At 39.2% G+C, this 12,749-nt stretch overlaps 1 protein-coding gene across 5 annotated transcripts in view; it reads right to left on the bottom strand.

Annotated features, from left to right (window-relative positions):
• LOC144319562 (cytochrome P450 3A12-like) overlaps positions 1–12,749 on the bottom strand; it is a 45,930-nt gene that overhangs the window by 5,367 nt on the left and 27,814 nt on the right. For all 5 annotated transcript variants that reach the window (XR_013385367.1, XM_077907824.1, XM_077907823.1 and 2 more), the window contains 3 exons: positions 11,092–11,252; positions 3,272–3,498; positions 626–788 (listed from right to left, as the gene is read on the bottom strand). Coding sequence is in view for 4 of the 5 variants with exons in the window: in XM_077907824.1 (XP_077763950.1) it covers positions 626–788; positions 3,272–3,498; positions 11,092–11,252 (551 nt within the window). In the remaining variant the exon portion in view is untranslated. The remainder of the gene's footprint in view (positions 1–625; positions 789–3,271; positions 3,499–11,091; positions 11,253–12,749) is intronic.

Genomic DNA, 12,749 nt, shown 5'->3' with positions numbered 1-12,749 from the left:
GGTGGGGCCAAGTGGCCAGGATGGCCTGGACCATGGTAGTCTATCACATCTGGCAGAAATGCTTCAAACCAGTGAATCTCAACCTTGCTTACACTTGAGAATCAATGAAGGTACTTTTAAAGCCAGACACTGTGTGAATTATGTTAGAATTTCTGAGATGACCTGGACACCAGGATTTTTAATGAACCCACTGATTCCAATATAGAACCATGGGTTGAAAATCACGGTCTTGATAGCATCTGTAAGTTGTGGTGGGGAAGAGCATCCTTCAAAAGTCATGTCGCAGTAAATACTGCATGTCATGACTGTACACAGCTTGTTCCCTTCCTTTCAGTGGACTTGAAAGAAATTTAAAACATTGCTGAAGTTAAAGGTCTGTGCATAATCATATCTTGTGAACTGCACTGAATAGATAGATGATCCTTATGGTTGTGTGGTCATAAGACACAGACAAGCACTCAGGAGCTGAAGGACACTTAAAAGGCCACAAATGACTCCAAATAGATTCTCCAGGAAATAGGACAAATTATTAAGGATAAATGAGCCCCCCCCCACATCCATTTGATATCTCTTAGTTAAAAAAAAACAATAAAATACTATTTATGCAGAAAGTTCTCTTTCTGACCTGTGTTTCTTTACAAGGTTTGAAGGAGAAGTTCTGCAGGACTTTGATGAGGGCAAGTTTCATGTTCATGATTGCGAATCTCATTCCAAGGCAGTTTCGGGGTCCAGTTCCAAAGGGCAGGTATGTATAAGGATTTATGCTGTCCTTGTTCTTCTTACTGAACCTGGTTCCACAATACAAGTTGGAAACAAGTTAGTGAAACATAAAAACCACAAGAGGTACATGTTAGGAGTTTTCAACCAGGAGTATATAGGAAACTTTGATGGACTGGTTACTGAAATCCTGCCGTGTTTATTCTGTAGCGACAATTTTAGCTATAGATAATTGGATACCCCTTCCTTATGGGAGCATTCGGTACTGTTTAGGAGATGAGATGAATGCTGTTGAAAACAAGATTTGTCTTGAACACTGGGATTACATTCAGGGTGGTGAGTTGTTCACACTCTGAAAGGTGAGCAGAAAATATGACTGATTGAAGGAAAGTTAGGATCCTGCCCCCACTGACTTATGTTAGTCACATATCCATGGACAAAAGAAGCAGGAAAAATGCCTCCCATGATTTGTATTGTTATTTTTCCCTTCACTTCCCCCTCTTCCCCAGCAGTACCCCTCTTCCAAATAATAGCATGTTAGATGATATGCATGGGCAAATGTTGCTACTCCACTATGCTCATACTCACGGTTATGTATAACGAGTGTAATAACTGACATCTTGCCTATCTGTTCCATGAGGCTATAAATTCCTTGAAGGTTAGACTTATATTTTATTAAAAACTCATTCCTCAATATTTATATTAAGGAAAAATGTGGGTTTGGTGAAGGTAATAATGGCATTCTCAGTAGGTATTTTTTTTTTAAACTCCATATATTATGAGGAACATACTGGAGTGTGTTTATAGATGATGAGCCTTAATGTAATATGGGAATCAGACAAGGAATTGCGAAGGTTTGTGGATGGGGCAGCTGACATGGTTAGTGGTTGTTGGGCAGGTGATGGGCACATATGCATTAAAAGTGTTTCTTAGACGTGTTTTTCTAGAATATCCCTTTGTATGTGTCAAAAATTCTCCATAACAGCCATTTTTAATACGTGAATCTTGCACTGCCTGGCATAGTCCCTAATACATATAAGTAAGCACTTCCTCTCATGATTGAATGAATCAGAGAGAAGCACCAGGAGTGGTCTTCTGGTTTCTGTTTGAGAAGTGGCAGGAATGGGGACTGCTGAGTGACCAGGAATGGGAACCACCAGGGCTTCTGATCCAAGAAACAGCTCAATTGGTCAATTCTGACTTCTTTTAGGAAGTATTACATGTAGATGTGATGGTAGCACTAGGGACACCATGCAACAGGACAATGGCTCTGCCATCAGGGAGCTTAGAGTCAGGAGCTAAAAGTCTAGATCCCTAAAAAGTTCACTCCAAAATTTCCTCACCAATATAATAAACAGGAAAGTACCAACTTTTGCAGAATTTAAGTTGTGCCCAAAGCCAGACTCTGCTCTGAATTCCCAGAAGAGGAAGCTCAAGACCCCTTCAAGAAGGCTCCTCAGACAGCTAGAGAGCAGATTTTTCAGATGACTTTGCTTTGGATGAACCACAACAAACAAACATGGGAGCTGCACAGGATTGCAGCCACAGACAGCATAGGACCTGTGTGCCTCTCTGTCCTCATGAGGCTGCTTCTCCTGCTAGGGATGTAAACTCTCAGAGCCACAGACTCTGCTCTCCCATTTAGGCTAGCAGAATGGTGGCCAAGGTTTGCAAACATGGAATGTGGGGACATGGGAGGTGAATTCATAGTAAAGAGGACTAAAAAAATTAAAGGAAAAGAAAAAGACCTATTTCCTTCAATAAGGTTGTAGTTAAGAAAATTACATGCATATGATCACAAACCAAATATAGATGTTGTTATAGTTTAATGTTACATTAAGTAATTCAAGAGACACCTGGATGGCTCAGCAGTTGGGCATCTGCCTTTGGCCCGAGGTGTGATCCCGAGATCGAGTTCCCCACCCGGCTCCCTTCATGGAGCCTGCTTCTCCCTCTGCCTGTGTCTCTGTCTCTCTCTTTGTGTCTCTCATGAATAAATAAATAAAATCTTTTAAAAAGCAAGTCATTTGGGATCCCTGGGTGGCGCAGCAGTTTGGCGCCTGCCTTTGGCCCAGGGCGCGATCCTGGAGACCCGAGATTGAATCCCACGTCGGGCTCCCGGTGCATGGAGCCTGCTTCTCCCTCTGCCTGTGTCTCTGCCTCTCTCTCTCTCTGTGACTAACATAAATAAATAAAAATTTAAAAAATAAAAAAAATAAAAAGTAAGTCATTCAAAAAATATAATGCCATCCTAATTTTTAATAATCAATATATGCACCTCTATGCATTTCTCTAAATGTCCACAAAGGACATATGTATCATTATTCATAATCTTGATGTATTGGGACTGACATTGACTTTAATATTCTCTTTTAGGGTGTACAGTTTATAAAATTTTGACAACAATCATCATTTCATAACAAGAAAAATACTTAGAAGAAAAAAGATGTACAAATAAATCATTGTACAACCACACGATTGTCATCTATACTAAGAACATTTCAAAATATCCTCCAATATGAAGGTGGGTTCCCCTTTCCAGGATTCCCTGTACCTTTCAGGTTGGAACTTCTCAGGCTCTGGCCAGATATCCGGGTCTTGGTGAAGAGTAAAGGTTGGCACCATCACCACTGTCCCTTTAGGAATGAACACACCACTGATTTCCACATCTTTCTTACAGACCCTTACAAGTCTACCAGTGATTGGGTATAATCTGAGACTTTCATTCAACACCATGTCAAGATACTCCATCTGTACAAGAGTATCATAAGTAGGTGCTGCCTGGAAGGAAAGAAACAGATGTAGATAAATTGATTTGGGGGATAAATTTCAACTCCTTATCAGCATTACTGCTGACCTGTTAGAAAGAAACCTCTAAGAAACATTTGTTTTGATAAAGGGCATTTATAATCATTTGACTGTCTACCATGTCCTTTGATCCGCTCAGTGGCCCACTGACACGTGTACAATAGTAACAATTAGGGGAGACACCTGGGACAATCCCATAAACGGCCTGAAATCCTTCCCACTACTAGGTAGTGGTGTTTCTTCCTCATATGAATAAAGTGACTAATATACCATGACCCTTATTCTAAGTGAAATATGCTGAAGTCACCTTCCTTTCAAAAGAGGGGCCTTACTTACATCTGTACCAAGGAAGGAGAATGTACAACAGAAAATATCCTATTTCCACATAAACTCTTTTAGTTGAAATATCTTGCTTCCTAGCCCTTCAATTATCTATACAATATTTGAAGATAAATATTATCTTATACAAAAATAGAAATATTTCAGGGCGCCACAGTTTCCTTTCAACCCAAACAGGGCATAAAATGGTAGGGTTGGATGCTACCAATTGTAGGAACACAATTTCAGTTCTAATGGAACACTGTTAAGGGGATCAGAATCCTATTCTCAGCCCCACCCTCTGTGGTTGGAAAAGTCTCCTAGTTGTTGCCTTAGGGTTTCACTGTTTGCCAAATAAGCCCCTCCAGCCTCAGAAGCTGGTTCCCTTCATAAGTAGGGAACTCCAGATTGGGCAGGGATCTGAAAACAGTGTATGCAATATGTCTCTATCACTTGGTGTTATATTTAAGAGCCAACATTGCAGAAGTTAGAGGTAGATCAGGATCCAGGCAACCTGTCTCCTACCTTGGCTTCTTCACCATTAGTTATATGATAGTTTAAGAATGTTATGTCGTCTCTCTGTAGCCCAGTTTCCTGACTTGTTATATGAAGATAATTAGAACTGATACTTAAAAAAAAACCTGATACTTCATAGGGTGTGTTTCAGAACACTCTGTTCACCCAATACCCATGTAGACCACCATATTTCCCAGCCCATGTGAACCTAGGGGAAATCACTTGCAAATGAGCTGTGAACTGAGGAGATGTATGTGTTCATGCCAAACACTTAAAAAGCAAGTGAGCAACACTCTAGCACTTGTTACCCAGTCAACATGAAGTCCCCAAGTTGCAGATAATGCAGATGTAAGAAAGCAGAACCTTGGGAGAGGAGACAAGATGGTGGAAGAGTGAGAGTCCTTGATTCATCTGGTCCCCCAAACTTACCCCGATAACTTTCAAAAAAACCTGAACACCTATGAATCCAACCTGAGATATAAAGAGAGAACAGCTGAAATGCTACAGAGAGAAAATCGATCACTTCTATCAAGCCACTCTGCACTGGACAAAATGACTAGAAGGAAGAATTCACCACAAAAGAAGGAACTGGAAGAAATATTCTCTGCCATAGATCTAGTACATATGTATTTAAGTAACATGTCAGAGATATAATTCAGAAGTCCAATTACAAAATTCCTGGTGGCTTTGGAAAAAATCACAAAGGACTCTAGAGATTCTATTACTGCAGAATTAAGATAGAATCAGGTCAAAATTAAAAATACTTTAACTGACATGCATTCTAAACAGGATGCTCTAATGGCTAGGATTAGTGAAAGTGAGTGACATAGAAGACAAGTAGATGGAAAGGAAGGAAGCTGAGGAAAAGAGAAACACAGTCAAGAACTTATGAGTAAAGGCTTTGGGAAATAAATGATAGTTTGAGAAGGAAGAGTATTCATCTTATTGGAATTCCAGAAGAGGCTGAGAGAAAGAGGACCACAAAGTATATTTGAACATATCATAGCTGAGAACTTCCCAAATCTGGGGAAGGAAACAGGCATTTAGATCCAAGAGATAGAGAGGACCCTCTAAGATCCACAAAAACCGATCAACACCCTGACACAAAATAGTGAAACTTGAAAATTTTAAAGATAAAGAGATAAAAGAGATAAAAATCCTAAGTAGCAAGAGACAAGAGATTCTTAACTTATATGGGGAGAAATATCATATTAACAGCACATCTATCCACAGAGACATGGCAGGCCAGAAAGGGCTGGCATGAAATATTCAGGGTACTAAATGAGAAAAACATGCAGCCAAGAATACTTTATCCAGCAAGGCTGTCATTCAGAATAGAAAGAGAGATAAAGAGCTTCCAGAATACTGAAAGAATATGTGACCACCAAACTGGCTCTGCAAGAAATATTAAGGGGCACCCTTTAAGAGAAGATGGAGCCCAAAGAAACAATCCACAAAACAGGGACTGTATAGATATTACTATGACACTAAATTCATATCTTTCAATAGTTACCCTGAATGTGAATGGCTAAAAAATTCCATCAAAAGACACAGGATATCAGACTGGATAAAAAAAGCAAGACCAATCTATTTGCTGTTTACAAGAGACTCATTTTAGACCTAAGGATGCCTCCAGCCTGAAAATGAGGGGGCAGAGAACCATTTACCATTCAAATGGTCCTCAAAAGAAAGCTGGGGTAGCAATCCTCATATCAGATAAATTACAGTTTTTACCAGAGACTCTAATAAGAGATAAAGAAGTACACTATATCGTACTTAAAGGGTCTATCCAATAAGAAAACCTAACAATTATGAATATTTATGCCTCTAATGTGGGAGCAACCAAGTATATCAATCAATTAATAATGAAAGTGAAGAGATACATAGATAATAATACAAAAATAGTAAGAGACTTCAACACAGCACTCTCAGCAAAAGATAGATATTCTAAGAAGAACATCACCAAAGAAACAAGGGTCTTGAATGATACACTTGACCAAATGGATTTCACAGATATATACAGAACATTCCATCCTAATGCAACTGAATACACATTCTTCTCGAGTGCACATGGAGATTTCTCCAAAATAGACCACATACTGGGTAACAAATCAGGTCTTAATCAATACCAAAAGATTGGGATTATTGCCTGCATATTTTCAGATCAAAATGCTTTGAAACTAGAATTCAATCAGAAGAAGAAATTTGGAAGACACTCAAACACTTGGGGTTAAAGAGCATCCTACTAAAAGATGAATGGGTCAACCAGGAAATTAGAGAAGGATTAAAAAGATACATGGATGAGTAATATTCCATGGTGTTGGTGTATATATATATATATATACACACACACACACACACACACATACACACACATATACATATATATGTATATATATACCACATATATATACATCATATATATACATCATATATATACATCATATATATACATCATATATATACATACATCATATATATATATATATATATATATATATATATATATATATAGCACATCATCTTTATCCATTCATCCATTTATGACTCAGCCATCAGAAGAGACAAATACCCACCATTTGCTTCGACATGGATGGAACTGGAGGGTATTATGCTGAGTGAAATAACTCAATCAGAGAAGGACAATCATCATATGGTTTCACTCCTACATGGAATATAAGAAATAGTGAGAGGGATTATAAGGGAAAGGAAGGGAACTGAGTGGGAAAAATTAGAAATGGAGACAAACGATGAGAGACTTCTAACTCTGGGAAACAAAGGGTAACAGATGAGGAGGTGGGTGGGGGATGGGGTGACTGCATGATGGGCACTGAGGAGGGCACTTGATGGGATGAACACTGAGTGTTACACTATATGTTAGCAAATTGAATTTAAATTTTATTTTATTTTATTTTAAAGATTTTATTTATTTATTCATCAGAGAGAGAGAGAGAGAGAGAGAGAGGCAGAGACACAGGCATAAGGAGAAACAGGCTCCATGCCAGGAGCCTGACGTGGGACTCGATTCCAGGTCTCCAGGATCACACCCTGGGCTGAAGGCAGCGCTAAACCACGGAGCCACCAGGGCTGTCCTGAATTTAAATTTTAAAAAGTAAAAAAATACATCATTGACTATAAAAAATTCATGTAAACTAATGAAGATGAAGATAAAACCATTCAAAATCTTTGGGATACAGCAAAAGCAGTCCTAAGAGGGAACAAACTTCCTTCAAAAAATTGGAAAAACTCAAATACAAAGCTAACCATGCACCTAAGAGAATTGGAGAAAGAATAGTAAATAAAGCCTACACCATGCAGAAGAAGAGAGATTATAAAGGTTAAAGCAGAAATCAATGAAATAGAGATCAGAAGAACTGTAGAACAGATAAACAAAACCAGTAGTTCGTACTTTGAAATAATTAATAAGATAGATAAACCCCTAGCCAGCCTCATTAAAAAGAAAAAAGACTCAAATAAAATCACGAATGAAAAAGGAGAGATCACAACCAATTCCAAGGAAATACAAATGATTTTAAAAACGTATAATGAGCAGCTATATGCCAACAAATTGGGCAATTTAGAAGAAACGGATGCATTTCTGGAAACCTGCAAATTACTAAAACTGGAACAGGAAGAAATAGAAAACCGGAACAGGCTAATAACCAGCGAGGAAGTTGAAGTAGTCATCAAAAATCTCCCAAGAAACAAAAATCCAGGGGCAGATGGCTTCCCAGGGCAATTCTACCAAACATTTAAAGAAGAGATACCTATTCTACTACAGCTGTTTCAAAGGAGAGGAAGGGAGGGAATACTTCCAAACTCGTTCTATATGGCCAACATTACCTTGATCCCAAAACCAATGACTCCACCGAAAAAGCAGAATATAGACCAATATCCCTGATGAACAGGGATGCAAAAAACTCACCAAGATACTAGCCAATGGGACCCAATAGTACATTAAGAGGATTATTCACCATGACCAAGTGGGATTTATCTCCAGGATGCAAGGGTGGTTCAACACTCGTAAAACAATCAACGTGATAGATCACATCAACAAGAGAAAAAACAAGAACCATATGATCCTCTCAATAGATGCAGAGAAAGCATTTGACAAAATACAGCATCCTGATTAAAACTCTTCAAAGCGTAGGGATACAGGGGACATTCCTCAATATCATAAAAGCTATTTATGAAAAGCCCACAGTGAATATCATTCTCAATGGGGAAGAACTGAGAGCCTTTCCCCTAAGATCAGGAACAAGACAGGGATGTTCACTCTCACCACTGCTATTCAACATAGTACTAGAAGTCTTAGCCTCAGCAATCAGACAACAAAAAGAAATAAAAGGCATTCATATTGGCAAAGAAGAAGTCAAACTCTCTCCCTCTTCTCAGACGACATGGTACTGTATATAGAAGACCCAAAAGAGGGCAGTCAGGGTGGCTCAGCGGTTTAGTGCCGCCTTTGGCCCAGGGCCTGATCCCGGAGACCTGGGATCGAGTCCCACCTCGGGCTCCCTGCATGGAGCCTGCTTCTCCTTATGCCTGTGTCTCTGCCGCCCCCGCCCTCTCTGATGAATAAATAAATAAAATCTTTAAAATAAACTAAAATAAAATTTAAATTCAATTTGCTAACATGTCTCTGTCTCTCTCTGTGTCTCTCATGAATGAATAAATAAAATGTTTTTTTTTTAAAGAAAGAAAGCCCAAAAGACTCCACCCCAAGATTGCTAGAATTCACACAGCAGTTCAGCAATGTGGCAGGATATACAATCAATGCACAGAAATCAGTTTCATTTCTATACACTAACAATGAGACTGAAGAAAGAGAAATTAAGGAATCAATTCCATTTACAATTGCACCCAAAAGCATAAGATACCTAGGAATAAACCTAACCTAAGAGGTAAAGGATCTTACCCTAAAAACTACAGAACACCTCTGAAAGAAGTTGAGGAAGATGTAAAGAGATGAAAAAAAATTCCATGCTCATGGATTGGAAAAATAAATACTGTGAAAAAGTCTATGCTACCCAGAGCAATTTACACGTTCAATGCAATCCCTTCAAAATACCATGGAATTTCTTCAGAGAGTTGGAACAAATAATCTTAAGATTAGTATGGAACCAGAAAAGACCTCAAATAGGCATAAGAATGTTGAAAAAGAAAATCAAAGCTGGCAGCATGACAATGCTTGACTTTGAGATGTATTAAAAGCTGTGATCATCAAGACAGTGTGGTACTGGCACAAAAACATATACATAGTTCAATGGAACAGAATAGAGAACTCGGAAATGGACCCTCAACTCTATGGTCAACTCGTCTTCAACAAAGCAGAAAAAAATATCCACTGGAAAAAGGACAGTCTCTTCAATAAATGGTGTTGGGAAAATTGGAAAGCCACATGCAGAAGAATGAAAGTAGACATTTCTCTTACACCATACACAAAGATAAACTCAAAATGGTGGAAAGATCTAAATGTGAGACAGGAATCCATCAAAATCCTAGGGGAGAACATGAGCAACACCCTTTTTGACTTGGTCACAGTAACTTCTTGCAAGATACATCTATGAAGGCAAAGGAAACAAAAGCAAAAATGAACTATTGGGACTTCATCAAGATAAAAAGCTTCTGCACAGCAAAAGAAATGGTCAACAAAACTAAAAGACAATCTACAGAATGGGAGAAGATATTTGCAAATGGCATATCAGATAAAGGGCTAGTATCCAAGATCTATAAAGAACTTATTAAACTCAACACCCAAGAAACAAACAATCCAATCATGAAATGGGCAAAAGACATGAACAGAAAATTCACCAAAGAAGACATAGACATGGCCAACAAGCACATGAGAAAATGCTCTGCATCAGTTGCCATCAGGGAAATACAAATCAAAACACAATGAGATACCACCTCACACCAGTGAGAATGGTAAAAAATAACAAGACAGGAAAGAACAAATGTTGGAGAGGATGTGGGGAAGTGGGAACCCTCTTGCACTGTTGGTGGGAATGCAAAGTGTGGTACAGCCACTTTGGAAAACACTGTTGAGGGTCCTCAAAGAGTTAAAAATAGAGATACCCTACGACCCGGCAATTGCACTACTGGGGATTTATCCCAAAGATACAGATGTAGTGAAATGCCGGGATACCTGCACCCCAATGCTCACAGCAGCAATGTCCACAATAGCCAAACTGTGGGAGGAGCCTGGATATACTTTGACAGATGAATGGATAAAGAAGATGTGGTATATATGTTACAGTGGAATACTATTCAGCCATTAGAAAGGACGAATACCTACCATTTGCTTTGACATGGATGGAACTGGAGGTTATTATGCTGAGTGAAGTAAATCACTCAGAGAAGGAAAATCATCATATGGTTTCACTCATACAGGGAATATAAGAAATAGTGAAAGGGACTATAAGGGAAATGAGGGGAAAAGATTTGGAAGAATTAGAGAGGTAGACAGAACATGAGAGACTCCTAACTCTGGGAAACAAACAAGGGGTAGTGGAAAGGGAGGCGGGCGGGAGGATGGGGTAACTGGGTGATGTGTTGAAGAGGGCACTTGATGGGATGAACACTGGGTGTTAGGCTATATATTAGCAAATCGAACTTCAAATAAAAAAACAAACCTTTGCTATGAAACCCCCCACTAGATTTGAGGGCTAATCTGTTACTGAGGCATAACCAAGCCTATTCTGACTCCCTCTTCAGGTATGACCCACTCACCTTATTGGGGAAAGTCGCATCAATCTCCTTCTGCAGTTTCTGCTGGACATCAGGGTGAGTGGCCAATTCATACATAAGGAGGCAGAGAGAAGTACTAGTGGTCTCATAGCCAGCAACAACAAAGATAATAGATTGAGCAACAAGCTCCAGATCAGACAGAGCTAAAAGGAGAGAAAAGGCATTTTAGCTAGAGCAGGTGAATGTAAAACATGGCAGCTTCAATGATGACAAATCCATTTGAAACTCCCAAATCCCTGGTGAGAAATGTAAAAGCAATTCAGAATCAAACTGGGAGCAGTTTTACTCTGATGTTTATCTTACAGAGCCGGAAAGAGGCACAAGTTGTCTTGATGTGATTATTCCTATAGTCTCTCCTCTTCTTGGACACCTGTTACTGCTTATGCCACACACATACACACCACCAACAAGGGAGGTAATCTCAAGGGATGGTATTTTTTAAAAGATTTTATTTATTTATTTATTTATTTATTTATTTATTTATTTATTTATTTATTTATTTAAGAGAGAGACAGAGACAGAGACAGAGACACAGGCAGAGACACAGGCAGAGACACAGGCAGGCTCCATGCAGGGAGCCTGACATGGAACTCAATCCCAGGACTCCAGGATCTCGCCCTGGACCGAAGGTGGCGCTAAACCGCTGAGCCACCCGGGCTGCCCCAAGGGACGGTTTTTCTGTCTAATATACACAGAGTTATCAATAAGTCCTTCGGAGAATCATAAAAGTACTTCTGCCCTAAGAAACATGGACTAGTACCCTCCCCAAGGAAAAATATAAATTCATCCATCTTAAATATTTTAATAAATTTATTTTTATTGGTGTTCAATTTGCCAACATATAGAATAACACCCTGTGCTCATCCCATCAAGTGCCTCCCTCAGTGCCCGTCACCCAGTCACCTCCACCCCCCGCCCACCTCCCCTTCCACCACCCCTAGTTCATTTCCCAGAGTTAGGAGTCTCTTATGTTCTGTCTCCCTTTCTGATATTTCCCACATTTTTTCTCCTTTCCCCTTTATTCCCTTTCACTGGAACTGGAAGGTATTATGCTGAGTGAAATAAGTCAATCGGAGAAGGACAAACATTATATGGTCTCATTCATTTGGGGAATATAAAAAATAGTGAAAGAGAATGAAGGGGAAGGGAGAAATAGTGAGTGGGAAATATCAGCTTAAATTTTTTAAACAGTTTCTAATGCTAAGGCTTAACTGTCATGAAAATTGAATTATCTTTTATGTAAACATATCCGTGGGAACTTAACTGGACAAGGTTGGGCTACAGATAAAGTCTTGTTACTCAAAGTGTAGTCCATGGACCAGCAGCATCTGCAGCACCTGGGATCTTATTAGAAATGCAGAATGTCAAACCTCACCCTAGAACTATGAAATCAAAATCTGAGCTTTCAGGAGATGTGGTGACTTGAGTGCACAACCAAGCTTGAGAAGCATGGATTATACCTTTGAGAGGTTTCGGTTAAGTGAAGACCCGGGGTATATTCTTTACATGGATGATCTCAGATACATATAAAACCGTGACAGAGACAAAATGCTAGAAGAGTGGTGAATGACGTTAGTCTAATCAACTGCATTGAAACAGCAAAAGAAACAATGATCAATAAAAAGACATTGACCAGCATG

This window comes from Canis aureus, chromosome 8 (assembly GCF_053574225.1).
Source record: "Canis aureus isolate CA01 chromosome 8, VMU_Caureus_v.1.0, whole genome shotgun sequence".
NCBI classification, from domain to species: domain Eukaryota; kingdom Metazoa; phylum Chordata; class Mammalia; order Carnivora; family Canidae; genus Canis; species Canis aureus.
The sequence above is the reverse complement of the archived record's forward strand: the minus strand, read 5'-3'. Positions and strand labels throughout refer to the sequence as shown.